Here is a 27,365-nt window from a genome sequence, read left to right as displayed (position 1 = left end):
TGAGTAGCGTTGGCCATGACCTCTCCCTGACTCAACCCTACCCAGCTCTCTGGTATCTCCAGGTAGACCAAAAGCTGCCATATATGGCTGCTACAGAAGTGGAGATCTTCAAGTCAACTGCAGTCCCTATCAACCTGGCCTACTTACAGTTCTTCATCTACTGTGCAGAGGACCTTCATCTCAGTCAGTCAGGGGACCAGGGAGGGCACAACTCTAAAGTTCCCAACACAGGGGTGCCGTAGGTTTGGCGGGAGGTGGGGGATTGCTGACGACTTTCCTCATTCTTTCTGAGATTACCTGAAGATTCAGGATGGGACTCAGAGTGAGAATGAAATTCTCTAAGAGTTGTATTAAGAAGTTCCCATGAGCACCCTTTCAAATAAATCCCCATGCCCTTGACCTGGTTTGGAGGCCCAGATTTAGACGCAAGAGTCCCAAGACCACAGAAGGGACAAAGGGTTAACTGAAGACAAGTTTGCCCAGAGGGGGAGGCCAAACTAAATCAGAAGAGGGGCTTAAAGTTGTTGTGCCATTGCTTCATTCCGCTGGGTGGGAACAGAAATGTTGATGTCTCAGAAGTCTTTTATTTTCTTAGAGAAATACCAGTCAGCGAATCCTGTGCTGGAGGTGGAACTAATTGGGGAAAAGGTAAGTATAAAAAGTAAGACCAACAGAATATGGCACCAGTGGCTCATGTCTATAATTCTAGCTACGCATGTCTATAATTCTGGCCTGGAGAATAGTGTTTTGCAGCCAGTTTAGGCAGAAAATTTTATGGGACTTCCAATTAGCTAGCAAAATGCTGCGTGGCTCAAGTGGTAGAGGGTCAGCCATGAGTGATAAAGCTGAGAGTGTATATTCCTGAGTTAGTTCTTAGTACCAGCACCCCACCACACAGACACACATGCACACACAGACACACAGACACAGACACACACACAGACACACAGACACACAGACACACACACAGACACACACACACACACACACACACACACACACACACACACACACACACACACACACACAAATGTTCTCGTGTTTCTTTTAGTGCCTGAAAAAGTCTTAACTGCCAGGAGCCATTAGTTTATGCCCATAATCTTAGCTACTTGAGAGGCTCTGATTGTTGGGATCAAGGCCAGCCCAGGCTGAAAAAATTTGTGAGACCTTTTCTCAATGAAACCTGGACTAAGTAGGTGTCACTCACCTGTTGTCTTAACTATCAAGAAGCCTAACATAGATGGCTCATGCCCAAGCACATCTCAGGCAGAAAGTAAGACCCTATCTCAAAAATAACAAGAAAAATCAGGATTGGAGGCATGGTTCAACAGTAAAAGTACTTACTTAGTGAGTGCCAGGTCTTGAGTTCAAAACTTGAGTACCTGCTTCAAAAAAAAAAATCCTGGGCTGGGAAAGTAGCTCAGTTGTAGAGTGCTTGCCTAGCATGCATGAAGCCTCGGGTTTGATTCCTTAGTATCACATAAACAGAAAAAGCCAGAGTGGTGCTGTGGCTCAAGTGGTAGAGTGCTAGCCTTAAGCCTGGGACAGTGTCCAGGCCCTGAGTTCAAGCCAAAAAAAAAAAAGTCCTAATGAGTTCAAACAACACTGGTTGTCATAGATATCATCGCTTAGAATAAGGCTAGTTTTAAAGATTAAGTCAGTTGGTGGGTTTTAAAAGGGGTATACTATTGCAATTGATTATGTTCTTGACCTTTTTTTTTTTTTAATCGTGGGGCTTGAACTCTGGGCCTTGGCTCTTCAGCTCGAGGCTAGCTCTGTAACCCTTGAGCCACAGCACCACTTCTGGTTTTCTGGTGGAGATAAGAGTCTCACAGATTTTCCTGCCCAGGCTGCTTTGAACTGTGATCCTTAGATCTCAGCCTCCTGAGTAGCTAGGATTACAGGTGTGAGCCACGGGTGCCCAGCCTTGACCATTATTTAATAGGATTTTAGACCTTATCTAACAAAATCTATGTGTAAGCATTTATATAATAAAATTAGTAGCCGTAGTCATATCTATTTAAAAATTAAAGAGTGGAGATGTGGTGAGTTGTCTAAGGACAATGGGAAAACCAAGCTGGTGGCAGGAGGAAGAGACAGACGGGCACTGACTCTACATTGGGATATTTTCAGCTCAGAACACGTACGTGGGCAAAAAGTGACAAACCCATATGGAACCAGATCCTGACCTTCCAGATTCAGGTAGGACTGTTCTATCATGCCCGCCCTTCCCCCACTCTTACTTAAATGGAAGCAAAGTCTGGTGTTTGTGAAGGAGGGCAATATAGGTGGGAGATGGAGCGTTAAACATAAGAACACACAGAGCACCAGTGGCTCATACCTGCAGTCCTAGCTACGCAAGAGGCTGAAATCTGAGGATTATGTTCAAAGCCAGCCCAAGAAGGAAAAACTGTGAGACTCTTATCTCCAGCTAACCACCAAAAAGCTGGAAGTAGAACTGTGGCTCAAGTGGTAGAACACTAGACAGCACCTAGACCCTGAGTTCAAGCCCCAGAACCAGCATACACACACTCACACACACTCACACACACACACACACACACACACACACACACACACACACACACACACACAAACATGTTAAGATCAAACTCCACTTTATCCAGTATTAAGTGATGAGTGATCCATATAACTGAACTTTCCAGAGGATGTAAATGTGTTCTTTCATCAGACCCATCAGAAAAGAAAACTGCTGAGTGCTGGTGGCCCACACTATAATCCTAGTTATTTGAGAGGCTGAGATTGGGAGGATCATGGTTTCCAGCCAACTCAGGGACAAAAATATATGAGAAGGGGAAAACTGGGGGAAAGTAAAGAAGGGGATGACATTGTCCAAAAAAAGAAACATACTCACTACCTGACTTATGGAATGGTAGCCCTTCTGTACAAGACCCTAATAATAATAATAAAATTATTTTTTAAATATATGAGACTCCTTTCCCAACCAATAGCTGGGTGTAATGGTACATATGTTATCCTAGCTTCAACAAGAAGCCTAAAATAAGTATATCAAAGTTCAGGCAGGTGCCTAGGCAGGAAGAAAGATCTTATCTCAAAAATAACCTGTAACATGGGCTGGGAAGTTGGCTCAATGGTAGAGTGCTTGCCTTGCGTGCTTGAGGCCCTGGGTTCGATTCCTCAGCACCACATAAGCAAAAAGAAAAAAGCCAGAAGTGGCGCTGTGGCTCAAGTGGTAGAGCACCAGCCTTGAGCTGAAGAGCTGAGGGACAGCGCTCAGGCCCAGAGTTCAGGCCCCACGACTGGACCCCCCCCACCAAAAAAAAATAACCTGTAACAACAAAAAAATCCAGGAGGTATAACTCAGTAATAGAGAGCCTGCCTGCCTAGAAAGCTAGAGGTCCAGTACTACCAGCAAAACAAAAACAAAAAAAAAATTTTAAATCACCTTAAAAGACACACTTTAATTTGTATTGCATATTTTCTTAGCTCTAAGCAGTGCCCTAAATATAATTGCAGCACGTGTTTGGTAGTTGGTGGCCAAGATGCATTATGGGAGCATAACTATCACACTGGGCTCTGTGTAGCCTGGTCTGTTTGTGCTGAACTAAATGGCTGCAAGGTGCTCTCTGTGGGGTTTCTGTGGTCTGATCTCTATAACCTTTCAGTCCTTCTCAGTCATCCACCAGCTGCTCTGGATTATAGTTCTCAAAGCCCTGGTGAAGCCCTAATGAACTTTTCATCTGATGCCAGGTTTCTAAGTATGAGGTGTGAAGTAAAAACAACTTCTGAAAGACAACTTGAGCCCTTGTGCATGAGAACTTAAGAAACGCAACTTCTCTGTGCCTCAGATTTCCCATATGAAAATGAAAATAATGATAATACTAATACTTACCTTATGGAATTGCTGGGGCTTTCATCTAGTCTGTAGAGCTTGTGCAGCACAGGCTGTGGACAATAGAAACCCTATTTGAGGAGATAGGTGTCTTTTTTGGGGGGGGGTCAGTTTTGGGGCATGAACTCTGGGCCTGGGCGCTGTCCCTCAGCTCTTCAGCTCAAGGCTATCATTCTACCACTTGAGCCACAGCGCCACTTCCGGCTTTTTTCTTTTTGCTTATGTGGTGCTGAGGAATCGAACCCAGGGCCTCGGGCATGCAAGGCAAGCACTCTACCACTGAGCCACCTTCCCAGCCCCTGGGTTGGCTTCTAGTTTATGCTTCCCTTGTAGCTGGGATAACAGGCAGGCATCAACATGCCTGTTTTATTGAGATGGAAGTTTTTTTCTCAGATTGACCTCAAACTGCCATTCTTCAGATCCCCACCTCCCAGAGTAGTTAGTATTACAGAATGACCGTTCGTTCTCTCCTCTCTCTCTCTCTCTCTCTCTCTCTCTCTCTCTCTCTCTCTCTCTCTCTCTCTCTCTCTCTCTCTCTCTCTCTCTCGATCCCCTAGTCCTGAGGCTTGAACTCAGGACCTGAGCACTATATGAAAAATAAAGGGAAGCAGAGATGTTAAAGTATATGAGAAAAAGCAGGGAACAGTATCTAAACCCTGAATTCAAGCTCCAGTACTAGCACAAATAAAATGAAATAGTAACAGGCAAGCCTTGGCCCCAGGACCTCCTAGCTGCTTTCAAAGTGTCCACAGGGGAAGAGGGTTGGGAAGAAAAATTGGGAGAAAACAAAGGAAGAAATGACACTGTTCAAAAAGAAATGTAAGGGCTGGGAAGGTGGCCCAGTGGTAGAGCGCTTGCCTCGCATGCCTGAGGCCCTGGGTTCGATTCCTCAGCACCACATAAGCAAAAAGAAAAAAGCTGGAAGTGGCACTGTGGCTCAAGTGGTAGAGCACTAGCCTTGAGCTGAAGAGCTGAGGGACAGCGCTCAGGCCGAGTTCAGGCCCCACGACCGGACCAAAAAAAAAAAAAAAAAGAAATGTACTTATTACCTGACTTATATAACTGTAACCCCTTTGCACAAACAAACAATATGTTAAGTGTCCACAGATGTAAGCCACCCCAGTATGTACTCATGGCTCTTCTTGCCTTCCCATACAGCTGCCCTGCCTCTCCAGCTACATCAAGTTCAGACTCTTAGACTGGTAAGCAATGGGCTGGAAGCCACAGCATGCATCAGAGAGGAGGAGATAGGCCAGGGCAGGGGCTCAGTCTGCAGAGTGTGTGTCTCTCCAGCTCCAGAAAGGACTGCCAGGAAGAAATTGGGACTGCCAGCTTGTTCCTCAACCAAATCTCATCCACTGGCGAGGAGATCGAAGGCAAGCAAAGCCCGGGACCTCTCCCCCCACATCTTCCCTGTCTGGATCCCACAGCAAGCTCTCAACCTTCTCCTTCCAGGATTGTACTCTGGTTTCCTGCCCTGCTTTGGCCCCAGCTTTCTGGTCTTCCGTGGGGGTAAAAAGGCTCCCTTCAGGATCCAGGAAGAAGGCAATGTAAGCTTCTCATGTCATCTAGGGGACAGTGGAGATAAAAAGAAAACAAACAAACAAAACAGCCTCTGTAAAGCAGTAGCTCCTGAGAAGTGCTGCTGAAGGACTCAGCCCTTGTTTCTGTCCATTACATTCAGTAGAGAATGGGAGACCTGTGAATAAGCAGCCCACACTTTGCTACATGTACCTGGGCCATGTCTTTTCCATCTGTGAAAAACCTTACTTCAGCCAGGCACCAGTGGCCTATAATCTGAAGTGGCTGAAATCTGAAGATAGAGGTGCAAAGCCAGCCCTGGAAGGAAAGTCCGTGAGACGCTTACCTCTGGCTCGCTACCAAAAGCTGTTAAGTGGAGCTATGGTTCAAGTGGCAAAGTGATAGCTTTCAGAGAGAAAACTACAGGACAGGGCTGGGACGGTGGCTCAGTGGTAGAGCGCTTGCCTTGCATGCATGAGGCCCTGGGTTCGATTCCTCAGCACCACATAAGCAAAAAGAAAAAAGCTGGAAGTGGTGCTGTGGCTCAAGTGATAGAGCGCTAGCCTTGAGCTGAAGAGCTGAGGGACAGCGCCCAGGCCCAGAGTTCAGGCCCCATGATCAGACCCCCCAGAAAAAAAACAAAAACAAAAAAACTACAGGACAGCACTTGGGCCCTGAGTTCAAGTTCAAGTACTGGTGTGTACACACACACACACACACACACACACACACACACACACACAATCCTTTTCTCTCAATACTACTACTTTAGTGACTATCTACAGTGCTCCATTTATTCTTTCCTGGTTCCACAGCTTATGCCAGATATCTCGAAATAAACCAATGCAAAAAGAGGTTGTCAGAGTGGCTCAAATGGTAGAATACCTGCTTAGGAATCTCAAGGCCTTAAGTTCAAACTCCAGCACTACAAAAAAAGAAAAAGAATCTATAAAAACCAGCTAAAGAAATAAATATTATGAGGAATAGTTGCAAAATAATTTATCAGGAGGCTGCTTTTGGAAGCTTCTAGAATCAAGAAGGGAGCTCAGAGGAGGAAAATTTATTTTATATTATATAAACTAAGGTATAAAGAAATCTTAGCAAGTCAGATGTGGTGACAAAGATATGTAATTCTATGTATTCAGGAGGCTGAGGCAGAAGGATTATGAGTTTGAGGCCAGTTTGAGCTATGAGGCAAGACCTTGTCTCAATTCAACAAAAAATTAAAACACTCTAGGTAGACAAATGTTACATAAAGTTGTATGTTCTTGCACTTATGGGCAAGCTCCAATTGTCTGTCAGAATCATTTTTATTTTACACATAGCTCTCAGAAGCCTGGCATCAAATCAAAAGTTCATTAAAGCTGCATCAGGGATTTGAGAACTATAATCCATAGCAGCTGGTAGGTGATTGAGAAGGTCTGAAAGGTTACAGAGATCAGACTACTGAACCCCACAGAGAAAAGTATCTTGGAACCATTTAGTTCAGAAACAAACGATACTACATAGAGCCCAGTGAAACTATGCTTCTAGTCTTAAATATCTAAAGAATGAGGCAGGGAGGGATTCTGAGTAAGAAAGAGGAGCTACAGGTATAAAGCCCTGGAGGATCACAAGTAGAAAGCTTTCTCAATCTGATCCATCTCCTGTTCTGGGCTCTTCACATCCTCCTCTACTTGGTTAGTGAGGTTCAGGACTAGGAATGTGGCCACCAAGCCAATGAAGCACTGTAATTGGTCTCTTTTGATCATGTGTATTCTCCTTGAGCCAATCACTGATGACAAGGAGGGGAGATGGTCCGCAGGCTCCAGGGCTCTCACTAGATATCACAATCCCCTATTGAAAAGGTCCTTTATTGAACTGGGTGCCAGTGGCTCACACCTGTAATCCTAGCTACTCAAAAGGCTGAGATCTGAGGATGACTGTTCAAAGCCAGCCTGGGCAGGAAAGTCTGAGACACATCTCCAATTAGTCACAGAAAAAGACAGAAGGGGTGCTGTGGCTCAAAGTGGTAGAGCACTAGCCTGAGCAAAAAGGAGCTTAGGGACAGTGCCCAGGCCCAGAGCTCAAACCTCAGGACCAGCAAACAATAGTCCTTCATGTTGTCAGCAGGTAGAATGCATCATCAGTAGTGGGTACTAAGGGTCAGGGGCTAAAGGACTTCTAGTATAGAGGAGTCTGGGGTCTCTGGAATTTTCCCCTGGGATTGTGGTTGGAGCAATCCCCAGCAGACAGGCACTGGATGACCTTGTCTTTGCTGCAGTTGAGGAATTTTGGGATATTTGCCTACTCTCCTTTCTCTCCATATTCCTCTCTGTTGTCCTAGTGCATTCCTGACACTGTTAAAGATGGTTTAGCTTATCGAGGCCGAGTCTTCCTGGAGTTAACCACCCAAGTCACGTCCCATCAAGATACTACAATAAAAGATCTCTCCCAGGAAGTGGTCAGGATAGAGGTAACCACAGAAAACAGGTAATGGGGTGGCAGGGATAGAGTCCTTCTGCTTGCCTTACATCTGACTCTACAAGAGGCAGATCTTGGTGCAATAAGCTGTTGGGTGTGTAGGATGCTTCATCAATGCCTGTGTGTTTATTAAGGTCTTCCTGAGGCCTTCATGTTATTCCAACCCCTGCTGTCATGGTGCTGTGGCTCAAATGGTAGAGTGCTTGCCCTGAGCTGAAGAGCTCAGGGACAGTGCCCAGGCCCAGAGTTCAAGCCCCACGACTGACAGACAAAAAAAAGAAAGAAAAAAAAGTGACAGGAAATGAGGCTGGGTGGTAGCTAAATAGGATCTCATGTGGGAGAGAAAAGTATTTATTTATTTATTTGGTACTAGAGTTTGAACTCAGAGCCTTAATATTTGCTAGACAGTGCTCTGCCATTTGAGCCGCATTTCTAGCTTTTTCCATTTTAAAATTAAACTCAGGGCTTTGCATTCCCACTTGATTTTTTTTCACTCAAGGCTGACCCTCTACCATTTGAACCACAGCTCCTTTTAGTTTATTTTTTTATGTAAGGTCTTACCTGGTCCCTGATCCTCCACCTATGGTCTCCTGTGAAGCTGGGATTATAAGCACATACTACCATATCAGGCTTATTTGATGAAATGGGTTCTCACATAGCTTTTGCCAAAGGTTAGCCTTGGATAATTACTTAATTTTCCAAATTTTTGTGTTTAGTGAAGCTGAGATTATAGGCATTAGCTACACAATCCAGTAAGAGGGTTATTTTTTAAAGATAAGTGAGACTTGAATTAGTAAACAGATAAAGAATGCCAAAAACAGAGCAGAGTTGACAACAGAAATGAGAGAGGGACTGATATTGTGGACAGAGGGCCTAGGAAAGTGGCAGGTATGGTGGGAATAATCTTAACCTGGGGCAGTGAGCAGCTGCAGCCTTACTGGAAAGATGAGTTTGAAGAGAAAAGCCATGAAGAACTGATATATGTGTGTGGTCGTGTATGTGGGTTTGGGTGAGGGGTAGGGGATGACCTCAGCTACACACCCTGTCCATATGCCTCTTCTAAGGAGAGGCTTTAAACAAAGAGGAGGAGATACATCTACTCAGAATGGGGAGAGAGGGGCCCAACTCAGAGCCTAGCCTTGCCAAGAAGAGAAAACCCTCATGCTCAGTTTCAGGAAAGGAATGAACCAGAGCTGGCTGGGTGAGGTAGGCCAGACAATGGAGGTCCTGGGAGGAGCTGCACCTGGCCTGCTAGGTGAGAGGGTTTTAGTGATGGTTCAGCTCATCTTGAAGAGAAACACAGATGTATTTTGAAAGTAACTCCTCTCCCTGCCTGTCAATATAACCATGTTCATTTCTTGGCTTATGTACTTGGCAATGTATGTGTGGGGGTTATTATTGTAGAAACAGCAGAGCCGCCAAAAGTATGGGCTGTGCGTTGTCTTCCTCTCCTGTACCACGATGCCCAACTTTAAGAGTCTGATCCAATTCGAGGTCAGCATGGGCCACTATGGAAACAAGATGGACCTGAATTACAAGCCTCTAGTCTCAACTACACAGTACAGCCCAGTGATATATGATGGTAAGAATCAGATTCAAAAAAGAAGAGAAAGCCGTCACTGCATGCCAGACTGTTTTAGCTCTTCCAAGGATATTAGTTTAGGGAACATCTGTGAACATTATTTACTCACATTTCGTACATGAGGAAAAATAAAGTTCAGGGAGATGTCACTTGCCAAATATTGCATAGCTGGTAGGTGGTGAACTCAAGAGTTGAAACTAGGTCTTGACTTCAAGTCCTTCTCTTTATTACAGCTTTTTCAACCCCATCATCTCCCCTTCACTCAGAACCACCTCCCCTATCCATCCAACCAATTATCATCCACCATGCATCCACTCGTTATCCATCTATTTATTGGTCCATTTATCCATCCAGTCAACCATTCAACATCAGCCCCTCTACTCTCCCAGACAACCAACCAACCATCCATTGCACCCATTCATCCACTCATCCGCTTATCCAACTAGACATACATATAGGTTATCAATGTGAGCCAGCATCAGCTCCATCTGGATACTAGTAATGAAAGGGAGATTCTTGGCCATACCCCCACCCCAGGCCTTCAGAATCAGAAAATCTGATGAACCAGGTGCTACTGGATCATGCCTGTAACCCTAGCTACTCAGTCTGAGATTTGAGGATTGCTGTTCAAAGCCAGTCCAGACAGGAAAGTGTGAGACTCTTTTTTTTTTGGGGGGGGGGGGGCTGGTCATGGGGCCTGAACTCTGGACCTGGACGCTGTCCCTCAGCTCTTCAGCTCAAGGCGAGTGCTCTACCACTTGAGCCACAGCGCCACTTCCAGCTTTTTTCTTTTTGCTTATGTGGTACTGAGGAATCAAACCCAGGCCCTCATGCATCCAAGGCAAGCACTCTACCACTGAGCCACCTTCCCAGCCCCAAGTGTGAGACTCTTACCTCCAATTAACTACCAAAAAGCCAGAAGTAATGGGAGCTATGGCTCAAATGATAGAGCCCTAGCCTTGAGCAAAAAAGCTCAGGATTAGCACCCAGTCCCTGAGTTCAAGCCCCAAGACTGGCACAAAAAAAAAAAAAAAAAGAAAAGAAAAGAAAGAAAAAAGAAAAGGAAAGCAAAGCTTTACCTGGGGGTGGAGTCCACTAGTTGTGTTTGATCAAACCCTCTAGGTATTCTGGGCATATGCTAAAATGAGAGCAGGTATTGCCTCTCCTCTTTGTTAGCTTTGCTGTCCAATCATTCATTAAAAAGCTTCCTAGGTACTCTACTTCTCTACCTGTTTTGTTTTTTTTTAATCAAAGCTTTGTTGTGATGTAACTCACATAACATACAATTTTCCCATTTGAAGCATACAATCCCATGGATTTTAGGATTTTCACAGAGTTGCTCAACCATCACCACATCAATTTTAGAATAGTCTTACCCCAAAGAGAAACTCCGAGTCCATTAGCATTTCTTTCTCATCTCTCCAGCCCAAGCAATCACTAATCTACTTTCTGTTTCTATAGATTTTCCTAGTCTAGACATTTTATATCTGTTGAATCCTACAATATGTGGTTCTTTGTGACCTGCTCCTTTTATTTAATGTAATCTTCTACTTACTTTTTTATATTATAAAGTTTGTGTATGAAATATATATGTAAATAATGTACATGCACTGTTTAAAGAATTAAATTCCAAAACAGAAATGGAGGGATAAAGGGTGAACAAATGTAGCAATGGTACTCACTGGACACTATGTCAAAAATGAACTATACAACCTGTGGGAAGGGATGGGAGGAAAAAAACTGGGAGAAAGTGAGGGGAAAAAAAAGAGTCCAAAAAGTGTCCAAAAAGAGATGTACTTTATGTAACTGTAACCCCCTGAACATCACCTTTATACTAACAATAATTTTTTACAAAAAGAATTAAATTCCCATGAATTTATCATCTAGTTTAATATATAGAAAATTATCAACAGCTAAAAAAGTTCCTGTTTTGTTTTGTTTTGTTGTTTTTTTTTCTTTTTTGTCAGTCGTGGGGCTTGAGTTATGGGCCTGGGCACTGTCCCTCAGCTCTTCAGCTCAACGTGAACACTCTACCACTTGAGCCACAGCACCACTTCCAGTTTCCTGGTAGTTTTTTGTTTGTTTGTTTTTGTCGGTCCTGGGGCCTGAACTCTGGGCCTGGGCGCTCTCCCTGCACTCTTCAGCTCAAGGTGTGCACTCTACCTCTTGAGCCACAGCACCACTTCCAGTTTTCTAGTGGTTTTTATTGGAGAGCAGAGTCTCATGGACTTTTCTGCCTGGGCTGGCTTTGAACCGTGATCCTCAGATCTCAGCCTCCTGAGTAGCTAGGATTACAGATGTGAGCCACCGGTGCCTGGCATTTCTGGTAGTTTTATTGGAGATAAGAGTCTCCAGGACTTTCCTTCCTGGGATGGCTTTGAATTGTTGATCCTCAGATCTCAGCCTCCTTAGTAGCTAGGATTACAGGTGTTAGCTACCAGCACCTGGCCTTCCTGTTTTCTTTTCGCAGATCTATTCATTGAAGAAATAACCATGATCTTGTCTCTTGTGTCATTCATTCTTTTCTTTTTATTATCACCCACTATGGATGGGTGATAAATAGCATACTATTTTCTCTTTTATATAAGTGAGCATTTTCAACCTGTATTCATTTGTCTCACATCTGTGCCTCAACATTACATCTTTGCTGTGGGTGTGTGTAGTCACAGTTCATTCTGTTTGTGTTCCACTGTATGATTCTACCACAGATTATATGCCATAAGTAGGCACATTTAGGTTTTTTTTTTTTGCTAGTATAATGATTTTGTTAGAAACATTCTGCCACATGGCTCCTAGTCACAAGCACAAGGATTCCTCTAAATTACATGCTGAGAAGTAGAAGAGAATCTCAAAGCAAAAGCGATTAGAGCAAACTGCACTCTCATCAGATGGCATGAGAATTCCTAGTACCCTATGTTCTCACCAGTATATAATGTGGCCCAGCCTTTTCATTGCTGTCAATCTAGTAGATGTGAATAGCATTCTACGTGGCCTTTGCTTTTTCCTCATTATCAGTAAAGTAGAGCATTTTGTCCTTATCTGTAAAAAACACTATTTGCCTCTTCTGTCCATTATTCCATTTGACTATATCTTTCTTACTAATTTGGGCATTAAATAGTTTGCTACATCATTTACCCATGAACTTAACACCCATCTGGAAATACCGGAAATGGGCCATTCACATATCTTTCCTTAGTGAAGGGACTGATCTGGAAGGGGAACTATGTCTGTCTTTTCCTCTTCCTCTTCTTCCTTCTCTTTCTTCTCCTATACCTCCTCTTCCTCCTGTTCCTTCTTGTTATCCTCCTCTTCTTCCTCTTCTGTCAGTCATGGGGCTTGAACTCTGGGCCTCGGCACTGTCCCTGAGCTCTTCAGCTCAAGGCAAGAACTCTACCACTTGAGCCACAGAGCCACTTCCTGTTTTATGGTAGTTTATTGGAGATAAGAGTCTCAAGGGCTGGGTGACAGTGGCTCACACCTGTAATCCTAGCTACTAAGGAGGCTGATATCTGAGGATCACCGTTCAAAGCCAATGTACACATTATCCTGCCCATGTAATTGTAACCCCTCTGTACAGTATGTTCACAAATAAAATAAAATAAAATAAAATAAAAAGCCAGCCTAGGCAGGAAAGTCTGTGAGACTCTCATCTCCAATAAGCCACTCAGAAAACCAGAAGTGTGGGGCTGGGAAGATGGCTCAGTAGTAGAGCACTTGCCTTGCATGCCTGAGGCCCTGGGTTCGATTCCTCAGCGCCACATAAACAAAAAAGAAAAAAGCTGGAAGTGGCGCTGTGGCTCAAATGGTAGAGTGCTAGCCTTGAGCTGAAGAGCTGAGGGACAGTGCCCAGGCCCAGAGTTCAGGCCCCATGACAGGACCCCCCCCCCCAAAAAAAAAACCAAACACAAAACAAAGAAAACCAGAAGTGGTGCTGTGACTCAAGTGATTGAGCATTCACCTTTTGCTGAAGAACTGAGGGACAGTGCCCAGACCCAGAGTTCAAGCCCCACGACTGACAAAAAAAAAAAAAAAAAGAGTCTCAAGGACTTTACTGCCTGGGCTGGCTTTGAAAGGCGATCCTCAGATCTCAGCCTCCTCAGTAGCTAGGATTACAGATAAGAGCCACTGCCATAAGTTGTTGATCTTTTTTTTTTTTTTTTGTCAGTGGTGAAGCTTGAACCCAGGGCCTGGGCACTGTCCCTGAGCTTTTGTGCCCAAGGCTAGTGCTCTAACACTTTGAGTGACAACTCCACTTCTGTTTTTTTTGGTAGTTAATTGGAGATGAGAGTCTCATGGGCTTTTCTGCTTGAGCTGGCTTTGAACCATCGTCCTTGGATCTCAGCCTCCTGAGTAGCTAGGATTACAGGAATGAGCCATTAACACCCAGCTGTTGGTCTTTTTTTTTTTTTTTTGGTGATTTTTGTTGTTGTTGTTGTTGTTAAGATGTTGTACAGAGGGGTTACAGTTGCATGAGGAAGGCAATGAGTACATTACTTGTTGATCATTGTTACCCCTTCCCTTCCTTATGGTCCCCCTTTCCCTTCCCCACCTCCCACACTCCTACCTACCCCCCCCCCACTGTCCCCACCTGGTTGCCCGAAGTTGTAAAGTTCGTTTCCAATATATTGTCCTGTGGGTATCCTTGTTGCAATGGGTCATCCTGTGTCCTTGTTTTCGCATTTTGTTATTCCCCTTCCTCTCCCCAGATTAGACATATGTATATACAAGATGCCAGGTATAAAAATCAAGTACATGGATATACCATAGGGGTAAGAAAATACAAAGGCACAGTTCAAGCCCCACGGCCGACCAAAAAAAAAAAAAAAAAAAAAAAAAGAATGGAGCAGAAAAAGAACATACAAAGGAAACAACAAATAATAAAATCATATGGTACATTTAAAACAATAACAATAAAGACAGACTTCTTGTGTCCATATCGTGGGGTTCATTTCACTTAACATCATCTTTTATTTATGTTTTTTGTCAGTCCTGGGGCTTGAACTCTGGGCTTGGGCGCTGTCCCTGCCCTCTTCAGCTCAAGGCCAGCACTCTACCACTTGAGCCATAGCACCACTCCTGGTTTTCTAGTGGTTTATTGGAGATAAGAGTCTCACGGCCTTTCCTGCCCTGGCGGGCTTTGAACTGTGATCTTCAGATCTCAGCCTCCTGAGTAGCTAGGATTACAGACGTGAGCATCATCATATATGGTCATTTGTACATGGTTTTTGAGCTTTTCAGCTCATCTGATAAGATTATCATATAAATGATAATCCTATCTATCTATCTATCTATCTATCTATCTATCTATGCTAATTGTTGCAAATAAGGGAAACCATGGAACCTAAATTTCTTTGGGACTGGGTAACCACTTAATATGATTTTTTTCCCAAGTCTTTCATTTCCTAACAAATGGGGCAATGTCATTCTTTCTGATGGAGGCATAGAATTCCATTGTACTGAGGGGCATCTGGATTGGTTCCATATCTTAGCTATGGTAAACAATGCTGGGATAAACATAGTTGTGCTGGTAGCTTTAGTGTGGCCTTGTTTGTAATCATTTGGGTAAATGCCCAGAAGTAGGATTTCTGGGTCATAGGGGAGCTCTATGTATAGTCTTTTGAGGAACCTCCATGATGCTTGAAGAAGTTTACACTCCCACCAACAATGCAGTAGGATTCGCTTTTCGCTGTTGGTCTTCTTTATGTTGAATTGCAGGTGTTCTTTTATATTTTAGATGCAAACCAAATAGAGTTTCACTACGTAGCCCAGGCTGTTCAGCCTCCTGAATGCTGGTGTGCCACCTCCTTCAGCAGAAGTTTCTAATTTTGACGTAGTTCAATTTGTTGATTATCTTTCCTTTTATAGCTAGTAGATTATGTAGTCTAAGAAATATTTACCTTAGATCATGACTCAAGATCCTGAAGATATTGTTTCCTTCTACAAGCTTTATAGTTTTAGCTTCTTTGTTTAAATTTATGATTGACTTAATTTTTGTATTTGGTGTAATTTTTTTCCCATAGTTTCCCAGTAGCATTAATTGCTTTTAAAAAAAGTATCCTGGGCTGAGAAGGTGACTCAGTGATACTGTGCTTGCCTTGCATGCATGAGACTCTGAGTTTGATTCCTCAGCACCACATAAGCTGAAAACACTGGAAGTGGCGCTGTGGCTCAAAGGGTAGAGCACTAGCCTTGAGCTGAAGAGCTAAAGGACAGTGCCCAGGCCCAGAGTGCAGGCCCCACAACCAAAAAAAAAAAAAAAAAACCTATTCATTTCTACACTAAATTAGTTTGGAACCTTTGTTAAAAATCAACTAACATATATTGTGGCTTATTTCTGGAATATCTATTCTGTTCCTTTGATCTGTTTTTTATCCTTTTTCCAATTATTGTATTAATTACTGACTTTTTTTTTTGGTCTGACGTGGGGCTTGAACTCTGGGCCTGGGCTCTGTCCCTCAGCTCTTCAGCTCGAGGCAAGCACTCTACCGCTTGAGCCACAGAGCCACTTCCAGGTTTCTAGTGGTTTACTGGAGATCAGAGTCTTCATGACTTTCCTGCCCAGGCTGGCTTTGAACCATGATCCTCAGATTTCAGCCTCCTGAGTAGCTAAGATTACAGGCATGAGCCACCTGTGCCCAGCTAAACATTTTAAATTTGGATCAAGTCCAATTTACTTTTTCTTTTAAGGTGTCATGTTTAAGATTTTCTCTTTTTTTTCTTCTAAAATTTTAATTTTTACATTCAGCTCTGTAATTTCTTTTGGATTGATTTGTATTTGGATAACTGTTCAAACATCGTCTGTGTTTTAAAAAGTTCTTTTCCCCATGTGAAGTTTCTTAAATTATATGTTATAATACTTATTCCATTCCATTGTTTATTTTCTTATTTCAGGGAATCCACTTATAGATGAAATAGTTCTCCTTCATTTTCTTCTATGTCTGTCATTTTCTCCCTGACCCTTTTCTGTTTCTTGTCCATTTTGTTATGGCTACTTATTTCTGTCCTCATTGTAATGCCTCTCACTGCATTGTCTACAAGTTGAATCTTCCTTGGGCTTCTTATTTGGATTTTTTTGATGTTTTTGTTTTTCCTTCTACTTGTTTTCCCAGTTCTGCAGGCTCACTTCTCCTCCATTGTGTCCTGAGGTCCTTCGGGGGGTATATTTTTTCTGGCACTTTCTGTGATCTGCTCCCAGCAAGCTATGCTGTCGGCCGATAGTCTTCCTATCCATTTCCCTGCAGGTGCCTTCTGCCACTTCACCCTCTGAGCTTCTGTGGACGCTGTGGTTTCTTTTGGCAGTCCATGTGTATATTTTGAATGTGCAGATTATCTCTGGCTCCTCATTTGCTGGAAATGGAGTTATTTTCCTTCTCCTTGTTGTTTTTGTAGGCTATCCAAGAATAAAAGAGAAAAATTGCTGTCTCGTATCCCACGTCCCTACTGAGAACCCAGCCAGGGGTCTACTGATTTATCATTCTGACAAATCATTATCAGAATCTGAAACTGGTGTCTTCCAATATTCTGGAAAATTCTAAGATACTTTGTCTTTATAAATTACCTCTTCCTCTCTTGTGTTTCCTTTCTAGAACCCACTCTACACTTTATGAACTTTTTCATTCTGTTCTCCATATTTTATTACATTATTTTAATAATTTCTCTGTGTGTGTGTGTGTGTGTGTGTGTGTGTGTGTGTGTGTGTGTGTGTGTGTGTAATGTGCTACTAGTACTAGGGCTTTGCTCATTTGCTCATCTTTTTTGCTTATGGCTTTTTTACTCTACCACTTGGCACCACCCCTGGCTTCTTGTGGTGAATTGGAGATAAGAGTCTGTAGGAATTGTTTGCCTGATCTGGCTTTTGAACCAAGATCCTCAGATCTCCTGCGTAGCTAGGATTACAAGTGTGAGCCACAGGTACCAAGTTATTTTATTTTATGCCAGTATGGGAACTTGAACTCAGGGCCCCATGCTTTCACTTGGGTTACAGCTGATACTCTACCACTTGAACAATACCTCTGACCCAGTTTTTTTTTTGCTGATAAGTATAGATGGAGTCTTGCAGAGTTTCTTACCTGGACTGGCTTTGAACCGTCTCAACCGTCCATATCTCAGTCTCATAAGTAGCTAGGATTACAAGCATGAGCCACTGATGTCTAGCCTTCCTGGCTTTTTCTTGTTATTGTTATTGTTTTTGCTTTTGTTTTTGTCAGTAGTGGGGCTTGAACTCTGGGCCTGGGCACTGTTCCTGAGCTCTTCAGCTCAAGCCTAGCGCTCTACCACTTGAACCACAGTGTCACTTCCAGTTTTCTGGTAGTTTATTGGAGATAAGAGTCTCACTGACTTTCCTGCCCAGGCTGGCTTTGAACTGTGATCCTCAAATCTCAGCCTCCTGAGTAGCTAGGATTGCAGGCATGAGCCACTGGCTCCTTCATGTTTTAAAATCTCTGTGTTATAGTTTTCGTCTTGTGGTCTTTCTAGACTACATATGTGGATACTTCTAGATCCTCTCAGAAAGGCCTTAGTTCACCTTCCCCTTCCCCTCTTATTCTTCCCACAGCATTCCATACACTGTATTGTACATATGGATTTTGTCCTTTGTGCCCTCAATGTTTTTAAATTTTTGTTTCTTTTTTTTTGGGGGGGTGGGGGGGTGTCCGGTCATGGGGCCTGAACTCTGGGCCTGGGCGCTGTCCCTCAGCTCTTCAGCTCAAGGCTAGCGCTCTACCACTTGAGCCACAACACCACTTCTGGCTTTTTTCTTTTAGCTTATGTGGTGCTGAGGAATCGAATCTAGGGCCTCAGGCATGCAAGGCAAGGGCTCTACCACTGAGCCACCTTCCCAGCCCCTAAAATTTTGTTTCTTAAGTAAATGTTTGATTCAAAGATAACATGCATACATAAACCACATGTTGAGTTCTGCGAATAATCATAAAGAAAACATACCTGTAAAGTAGGATGCTAAACCAAGGAACCCTCATCCACTACTCCCACCAAGGCAAATGCTCTCCTAAACAATATCTTTGCTTGCTTGTTTTCGTAATATAATTTTATTGTTATTATTAAGGTGTTGTACAGAGGGGTTACCATTTCCTAAGTCAGGTAATGAGTACAATTCTTTTTGGGACAATATCATTCCTTCTTTTACTTTCCCTCAGCTGTTTGTTTTGGGCGGAGGGCAGAAATGGGATTTGAACTCAGGGCCTTTCACTTGTTAAGCAGGAATTCTACCACTTGAGTGATGCTTTAGCTCTCTTTACTTACTTTTCAGATAGGATCTCCCTTTTTGCCCAAGGCTTATGGGGTTTCAGTCTTCCTGTTTAACTTCCATGTAACTGGAGTGACATATATACTACCACCCAACTTGTTTTCATTGGTTGAGACAGGATCCCCTACACATTTTGCCCAGGCTGCACTTGAACCATGAACCTCACAACTTCAGTCTCCTGAGTAGCTAAGATGAAGATGTGAACCACTGTATCCATCTCATCTTCTCTTATGCTAATTTGCTATGCAAGAAATTAAGATAGTATGTAATCCTTTGTATCTGGCTTCTTTGTTCATAAGTTTCCTTGTGAAATGTACTCACGAGTCTAGATAACATTGGGTATAGTTGAGGCTTATGCTCACTATGGTATACTATTCCATTATATGAGTATAGTCGACCCTGTGGTTATTCATCAACTAACCAGGGATCAAAATTAGTAAAAAAAATTTTTTAATTACAAATTTAAAAAATCATAGATGAGCATGGTGGCTTAAGCTAGCTACTTGGGAAAAGGAGGACCAAAGTTTGAGGTTTGCTCAGGCACAAAAGTTTGTGAAGCTCCATCTCAATCAATGGTTGGGCACAATGTGGTATATCCTTGTCATTCCCAGTGACACAGGAATCAAAGCCCAGGCTGGCCTGGGCATAAATTCAAGACCATATCTTGAAAATAATACAAAAAGGAGCTGAATTTGAAACACTATAGTAAATAATCAATATTAAAATTTTGTTTGTCCACACTGAAAAAAAAGGGGGCTGAAGGTGTGATTCAAGCAGTAATGCACTTGTCTAGCAAGTTTTAGTCCCTGAGCTAAATCTCCAGTGTACCCTCCAAAAGAAAAAAACAATGCATCTATGCTTACCATGTATAACTTTTTTTTCTTGTTATTATTCCTAAAATGGAACAATGTAGCAAATGCTCTACTTTTTTCTTGTTTTTGTTTTTGTTTTTTTGAGATAAGAACTTACTATGTAGCCCAGGCTGGTCTCAAATTCATGATCCTACTGCGTCAATCTCTTGAGTACTGGGATTTGATAGGTATGTACCACATGCCTAGCTTATACCATTCTATATAAGGGACATGAACATCCATATATTTTGGTACCTGCAGGGTGTTCTGGAATCAATTCCCTGAGGATATTGAGAGACAATTGTGTGTCATAGTTTATGTCTTCTACTATTTTTTGAGCTGTCATTTTGGCTTTTTTTAAGATTATCTTTAAGTAGTTGTACAAAGAAGTTCCCATTCTACAAAACTGTATATGAGGACAAAGTGTCTGACAACATTGTCACCCATCTCTCCTTACCCATCCCTTCTCTCACTTTTTTTCTTTCATTGAGATTAGGTGATTACATAAATTCCACATATTTCACAGTATTGTGGAATAGTGATAGTTAAAGTCACAAACACATTTTAACCTTCACAAGGCAAATTGTCATTACCATGGTCTATACAGTTTGTGAATTCTATGAGCTTTGACAATACAAGTTTTTTCCACATCAGGTGATGTTTACATTTCTTTCCTTTTGCTTAGTGTGGGCTGTTCCCACTCATTCTGTTCCTCCTCTTGGTTTTCCTCTGTTGCGTGCATATATCTACCATATATGTGGTCAAGAACATGGGGTTATTTAGCAATGATAGGACAAAATGGGTGGCTGTCCTTTGTTTCTTGAGTCCTGTTTGCCATATCTTCTTGTATTTTGGCTTTAGCATCTACATATCAGGGAGACCATGTGCCATTTGTCTCTTTGTTCTTGGCTTACTTTGCTCAAAAAAATCTGCTTTAGTTCCATCCATCTCCCTGCAAATGCCATTATTTTGTCCTTTCTAATGGCTGCATAATATTCCATTGTACATAGGTACCAAAATTTTTGGATCCACTCATCAGTAGTGGGGCATCTGGGTTGTTTCCAAATTTTGGCAATCGTGAACAGTGCTGCAATAAACATGGAGGTGCATGTGTTTTTTGTATACTGGTTCCTGTTGCTCAGGGTAGATGCCTAGGAGTGGTATGGCTGGGTCATAGGAGAGGTCTATATTTAGCTTTCTGAGGTATCTCCAGACTGTTTTCCAAAGTGGTTGTATTAGTATACATTCCCACCAGCATTTGTTGTTGGCTGACTTTAGGATGTGAGCCATTCTGACTGGGATAAGGTGGTATCTCAGTGTTGTTTTTGTTTGCATTTCCTTTACAGCCAGGGATGGACATTTCCTCATGTGTTTCTTTGCTATCTTTATCTTTTCTTCTGAGAAGTCTCTCTTTAGTTCTCTTGCACATTTCATGATTGGTTTGTTAGATTTGTGAGGGGTTAGTTTCTTGAGTTCCCTGTATATATTGGATATTAGCCCCTTGTCTGATATATTGCTGGTAAATATTTTTTCCCAATTAGTTGGCTTTCTTTTTAGTTTGGTTGCTATTTCTTTGTCTGTGCAGAAACTTTTTATTTTAAGTCGAGTCTCTCTCCAATTTGTTGTGACCCTGGGACTGTTCAGGAAGTTCCTGCCTGTGCCTCTAAGTTCAAGTGTCTCTCCTACTCTGTCCTGCAGTAGTTTCAGAGTATCAGATTTGATGTTAAGGTCTTTAATCCATTTTCAGTTGATGTTAGTGCATGGTGATAGGCTAGGGTCCACTTTCATTTTTCTGCATGTGGCCACCCATTTTTCCTAGCACCAATAGTTGAAGAGGTTATAATTTTTCCACTGTATGTCTTTGGCTCCTTTGTCAAATATCAACTGACTACATATGCGGCTTTATTTCTGGGTCCACTAGTCTGTTCCATTGGTCTTTGAGTCTCTTTTTGTGCCAGTACCAAGCTGTCTTTGTTATTATAGCTCTACAGTAGAGCTTGAAATCCGGTATCATGATCCCTCCCATGTTGTTTCTTTTGCCTAGAATTGCTTTGGCTATTCTAGGTCTTTTGTTGTTCTATATGAATTTTTGGACTGTTTTTTTTCTCTATTTCAGTAAAGTATGTCATTGCATTGAATGTGTGTATCAATTTTGGCAGTATAGCCATTTTCACTATATTAATTCTGCCTATCCAGGAACATGGGAAATCTTTCCATTTCCTGGTGTCCTCTATGATTCCTTTTTTTTAAGGCTTTTATAGTTTTCATGAAATAGACCCTTTACATGTTTGGTTAGGTTAATTCCTAGATACTTTATTTGGGGGGGGGGGGTTATAGTATTTCTTCTACTAGTAAAATATATTTTGTCTATTTCTGATTTTTGGCCATTATGATTAGATAAAAGTCAAAGATTTTCCTGCCCAGACTGTGAACCATGATCCTCAGATCTCAGCTTTCTGAGATTATAGGATTACAGGCATGAGCCACCAGCATCCAACTTTATTTTATCTTTAAGAGGGACACAATTTGGCCTGTCACACATGGGGCATCCTGACCACTATCAGTGGTCCCCTAGCTTTCCCTCCTGCCCCCTGTGTCCCTGCAGTTGCCAGGAAACACAAGTCTCCAAGGTTTGCTGTGCAGTCAGCTTTGGTTTTGCTTGCCTCATGGGCTTGTTGCTTTTTAAAATGCTTTGGATTTTTCTGTTGAGGTCCACACAATGCATTTCAGAAGAAGAACCCTTTGGGTATCATCTAGCTCTCCCCCACCTCCCATTTCAATATGGAATATCACCAAGGGCCCAGTCAGCCATACCCATGGCTTATATACACACATCCTATGTAGTGGCAGGTCCTCCTCCCTGGACCAAGACCCACTCCTCCCTAGCCGGTCAGCCCACCAGAAAAGACACCCTAGATCTAGGTACATCCCTTTGCCTTGGCATCTTGTCTGAGCCTCTGAAGCCAGATGCCTGTGATAGTACTTCCTGGTTGCCCCATTTCAGGCAAACTGTTTTCCATGCCTAGTGTTGATTTTCCCACTTGTAAACCAGGAACTTTCAAAGGCCATGTGACACACTGGGCACAATGAATGTTCAACAGGGGCCTGTTGAGTTCATCCAAGTGCACACTTTGGGCCAGCCTAAGCTGTCTACTGTGGAGGTCATCCAGTTAGCATAGTCAGCAGATTACATCTTTGAGGAATTAATAGGTTGGTGGGGGGGAGGGAATTTAGAGGAGAGAATCCTCAAAAGAAGAAGCAGTAAGGAGGACTTTCCAGGATCCTTCAGGCATGCAATGCTCCCTTCTACCCTTGTGCCTGTGTCTCAGGAAACAAATACCACTATGTGCCCTGGTACAACACCAAGCCTGTTGTGGCTGTGACCTCCTTCTGGGAGGATGTCACCTTCCGCATGAACTACATCAACTGCCTCCATGTCACTCGGGACCGCCTGGTGAGTGTGCAGGGCCACAGCAGGGCAGGAGCGGTGATTGGGAGGCTTGGGAATCTATACTGCACATGCACACATTCCACAGCATTGAGGTGCTCTTTACAGGTACAGTTCTTGGTACTGAAGACACCAAGATGAATAGTCACAGCCCTTATCCTATCTTGTCCTGGGTGACAAGTCAGCTATGTACACAGCGAATACATTATGAAATAGGGCAGTAATGGCGATACAGGACCCCGAGACTCAGGATCAGAGAGATGAAGAGGGAAGAAATGAACAGAGGAGTCAGGAGGTATACACAAAAGTGACATTTTAGTAGGCTTTTGAAGGAGTTTGTGGGGGGGTTGGGAAATGGGAATAACATGCAAATTCACAGTGTTTTCCCAGTTTTTGAAGTTTCTAGGGAACAAGAAAGCCAGAAAAATCAGGGAATAGTCACTACAAAGGGTCTTGATACTTGTCAAGCAGAGTAGCTCTCAGGAGACCTTCACCTGGTACTTCCACCTTACACATGACTTCCTTATGTTTACATAGGCAGCTCAGTGGGCTGGGAAGGTGGCTCAGTGGTAGAGCACTTGCCTTTGCATGCATGAGGCCCTGGGTTCGATTCCTCAGCACCACATAAACAGAAACAGCGGGAAGTGGGCGCTGTGACTCAAGTGGTAGAGCACTAGCCTTGAGCTGAAGAGCTGAGGGAAGAGGACCCAAGCTCAGAGTTCAAGACACACTACCAACAAAAACAAAAACAAAACAAAACAACAACAAAAAATATAGGCAGCTCAGGGGTCCAGACTCTATACTGCTTCCCAATTCTACCCCATCCTGGGTTCCCCCTGCCTATCAGTTTTGTTATTGTTGGAAACAAACCTTACTATGGCATATGACTGCCTTAAACTGACATCATTGGATTATCTCCACAAAGCAGCCCTGCAGCTTGACCCATCTTGAAGCCTGCTCTCTCCCTTTCCCTCCCATGGGCAGAAGGCCAATCTGGCCATCCTGAAATCCATACGGAATCCAAAGGACCCAGCTCTGCTCCGCCAGTGGGAGAAGCTGCGGAAGGAGTTGGTGGAGGACTGCAGGTAGGACTGCAGGGTACTGGGCCTGGGGCTGAACTAGCTCAGGTTCAAAAAGGAGGCTGAAGGCCAGAGGCCCATGGTTCATATCTGTAATCCTAACTACTCAGAAGGCTGAGATCTGGAGATTCAAAGCCAACCCTGGCAGGAAAGTCCACAAGACTCTTCCCTCCCCTTCCACTCCCCCCATGAAACTCTTATCCCAATTAACCACCAAAAAGTTAGAAGTAGACCTATAGCTCTACTGGTAGAGTGATAACTTTGAGAAAAAAAGCTTAGGGATCATGCCTAGGCTCAAGTTTAAGCCCTAGGAGACACACACACACACACACACACACACACACACACACACACACACACACACACACACACACACACACACACACACACACACAGAAGCTGGAGGCTACAGAACTCTTCCCCACACATATCACCTCAGGACATGTGAGCTTTGCTCAAATCCCTCCCCAGCTTAAACCTAGACAGAACCAGTTCTCCCTTCCCATGAAGGCTTGTCAAGAAAATGACCAGGGGCTGGGAAGGTGGCTCAGTGGTAAAGTGCTTGCCTTGCATGCTTAAGGCCCTGGGTTCGATTCCTTGGCACCACATAAGCAGAAAAAAAAAAAAGCCAGAAGTGGCACTGTGGCTCAAGTGGTAGAGTGCTAGCCTTGAGCTGAAGAGCTGAGGGACAGTGCCCAGGCCCAGAGTTCAGGCCCTACGACGGGATTCCCCCCCAAAAAAGAAAGAAAGAAAATGGCCCCAAACTCCCTGTTGAGACATCTCATACTTATGCCTGATGGTACTACCGCATGAGCATTCCTTTCCACCCAGACAAACCCATACCATCCCAACTCTGTCTCCATAGCTCCTGTCCAAAGTTTCCTCCTCAGGAGTCTGTCCTGGGCCATTCATCAGAAAGCCTTTCCTGCCCCACCAATCAGGGTTTGGTTGATCTGTCCCTAGCACATATCCTTCCACAGGAGATCCTTGGACACAGGTCACTTTGCAAGGTTGGGAGGGTGGGAGAGCCGATAGGAGCCTGGGGCCAGTTCAGTAAGCTGGCTTCCTAGGGACAGTGGGCAGGATCTCCAGGCCAGAGCAGCCATGGATGCATAGGCTCTCAAGGCTAGGAAGGACAGGTAGCCACACCATATGCCCAGAGGTAGAGTCATGGGAGGGAAGAGAATGGTCCAGCTTCCTGTTACCCTATCCTGGCCACAGGTACCCTCTGCCCAGCATGATTGATCACCCCAAAGCCACCATCCTAGACAAGAATAAGTGGAAGGTCCGAAGCCTCCTCCTGAAGGAACTGGAGCAAAAGGCCAAGGAAGCTAAGCCCAGGAACATGGTGGCCACTGTGGAGGACTGGCTGTACCGCCTCAATGCTGTACTTCCCGAGGTGGGTGTTGGACACGCTGGGCAGGGAGCAAGGCTAGGGGCTGGCCATATAGGTCTTGACACTTCCTCTACCCTGGCAGCCTCAGATGAGCCTTCCAGATGTGACAATATGGCTGATGGCTAATGAGCAGCGGGTGGCTTTTGCTCAAGTGCCTGCCCACACCATCCTGTTCTCGCGAGCAGGGCCCTTGTGCTCTGGCAGGTTCTGTGGGAAAATTCAGAACCTTCTCCTCCAGGTGGGAAACCCATCTCCTCCAGGGGTCCTCGGGGGGAAGGAAAAGCCCCCAGTTTCCCAGGGAGAATTCCTGGATTTATAGGTCAACTCTATGGCCCTGCCTGAGGGCATGGGCCATTTTCTCTTTCCCTGTCTCTTTAATAGGTAGAATGAAATAATCCCAAGAGGAGGGCAGGGGCCTGTGGTCTGGTGCCAAGAATGCCCCCTCATAGTTGTTCTTCAAACCCATGTCATCCATACCCTCACAGTCACCACTTAATCTAGTCCCTTGTCATATCTCCTTGACCATGATTGAGTGACCTCCTAAATATCCACTGCCTGTAAGATTTGGACACCAGCCCTTCATATCAAAGCCAAGCTATAAATAAAACTGACTGACATCCTGGCCACCACCCAACCTTGACAAGTCTTTTAAGAGACAGTAGAGCCTCATAACCCATCCCTGGTTGCTATTGCCTCTTGAAGAAAGTACAGACAGCTGTTCTGGTCTGCCTAGCCACCTCACACTACATAAACCCAGGCCATTCTGCTCACTCACCTCCCCACTCCAGCCTCAAATATGCCTGTCCTTTTCTCTTTCTATCAATAGTGCAAGGATACTCCTTCTCTTGCCCACAAGAGTCATTCTCATAAGAGCTTCATAGTGCTATGCCCAGAGCAAGCAGGCACTAAATGATAGCTATTATCATCAATGCCATTATCACAGCTCTTCTGTGGAACTTTTCCTGGCTCCCTAGGCACATCACCCATCTCCCCTATTTCTCTCCTGCTCTGTGCTAGGTAACAGGGTATAACCATTCACAAGTGACCTCTCTCTCTCTCCCTCTCTCTCTGAAAGACATAACTCTGTCATTCACTTTTCTCTTATGGTGCTAGGCATCCAATCCCATTATTCCCTTTTTGAGATCTAGCACTCAACTCAATGTGAGAGCCCCTGCTGTTGGGGCTCGGAGGGGAAGGGGTGGTATGACTCATTCCAGGGGTGTGTCCCCTCCCTCATCCACACCTTGGCTCCCATGGGATTGGCACCCCGTGGGATTGACCTGACTCTTGCTTAGTACCCAGAGGGTGAAGAACAACAGAATGCACTCCCAGCCCATCTCCGGGTCTGTATGTGGCTGGGCAACGTCACAGACAGCAAGGACCTGAAGCTGCTCCATCAGGGGAACTTGGTGGTGTATGCAGAGACGGTGAGTGACAGCCCAGGGCACAGGGGAGGGAGAGAAAGGAGGTTGGGTCACGTTAGGGAAGAACCAGCCTTGACAAGTTATACAGTATAAAGACAGTGATGCCCCACTAGCCTAGCACCACAACCTGAACATTTTATCAACACAATCTGAAAATTATGTCAGAGGGCATCTGAGACTAAAGAAATCTCAAATTGCTGCTTGTTCACAAGCAATAGATTTAAGATGACAAAAATGAAGACTGCCCACTCAGGGGCCTGGTCACAGTCTTCCTGATAGAGATTTAGTGAGAGCTTTCTCCTAGGTCGCTCACTATTTGGGAATGAATCCGGGCTGCTTTTTTTTTTGTCACTACCAGGGCAGCCTGGGACCCCTGAGGACCCCAACTTAGATTTGGTGGTCCTGGGACGGAGTGGGCTTGGGCTGGTGAGAGAAGCAGGACATGAGGGGTCTACCTATAGAACC

General features: G+C 44.0%; 1 protein-coding gene across 1 annotated transcript in view; it reads left to right on the top strand.

The window, feature by feature from the left end:
• Positions 1-27,365, top strand: part of LOC138807823 (fer-1-like protein 5) — a 60,833-nt gene that overhangs the window by 17,515 nt on the left and 15,953 nt on the right. The window contains exons 12-24 of the mRNA XM_069993610.1: positions 63-183; positions 596-648; positions 2,134-2,202; positions 5,033-5,076; positions 5,168-5,250; positions 5,330-5,424; positions 7,722-7,850; positions 9,263-9,440; positions 22,883-23,007; positions 23,986-24,086; positions 25,302-25,479; positions 25,559-25,714; positions 26,772-26,903. Of these exons, the coding sequence (XP_069849711.1) occupies positions 63-183; positions 596-648; positions 2,134-2,202; positions 5,033-5,076; positions 5,168-5,250; positions 5,330-5,424; positions 7,722-7,850; positions 9,263-9,440; positions 22,883-23,007; positions 23,986-24,086; positions 25,302-25,479; positions 25,559-25,714; positions 26,772-26,903 (1,464 nt within the window). The remainder of the gene's footprint in view (positions 1-62; positions 184-595; positions 649-2,133; positions 2,203-5,032; positions 5,077-5,167; positions 5,251-5,329; positions 5,425-7,721; positions 7,851-9,262; positions 9,441-22,882; positions 23,008-23,985; positions 24,087-25,301; positions 25,480-25,558; positions 25,715-26,771; positions 26,904-27,365) is intronic.

Source organism: Dipodomys merriami, unplaced genomic scaffold (genome assembly GCF_024711535.1).
Source record: "Dipodomys merriami isolate MVZ:Mamm:240054 unplaced genomic scaffold, mDipMer1.0.p SCAF_435, whole genome shotgun sequence".
NCBI lineage: Eukaryota > Metazoa > Chordata > Mammalia > Rodentia > Heteromyidae > Dipodomys > Dipodomys merriami.
This window is presented reverse-complemented; position numbering and strand designations above follow the sequence as displayed.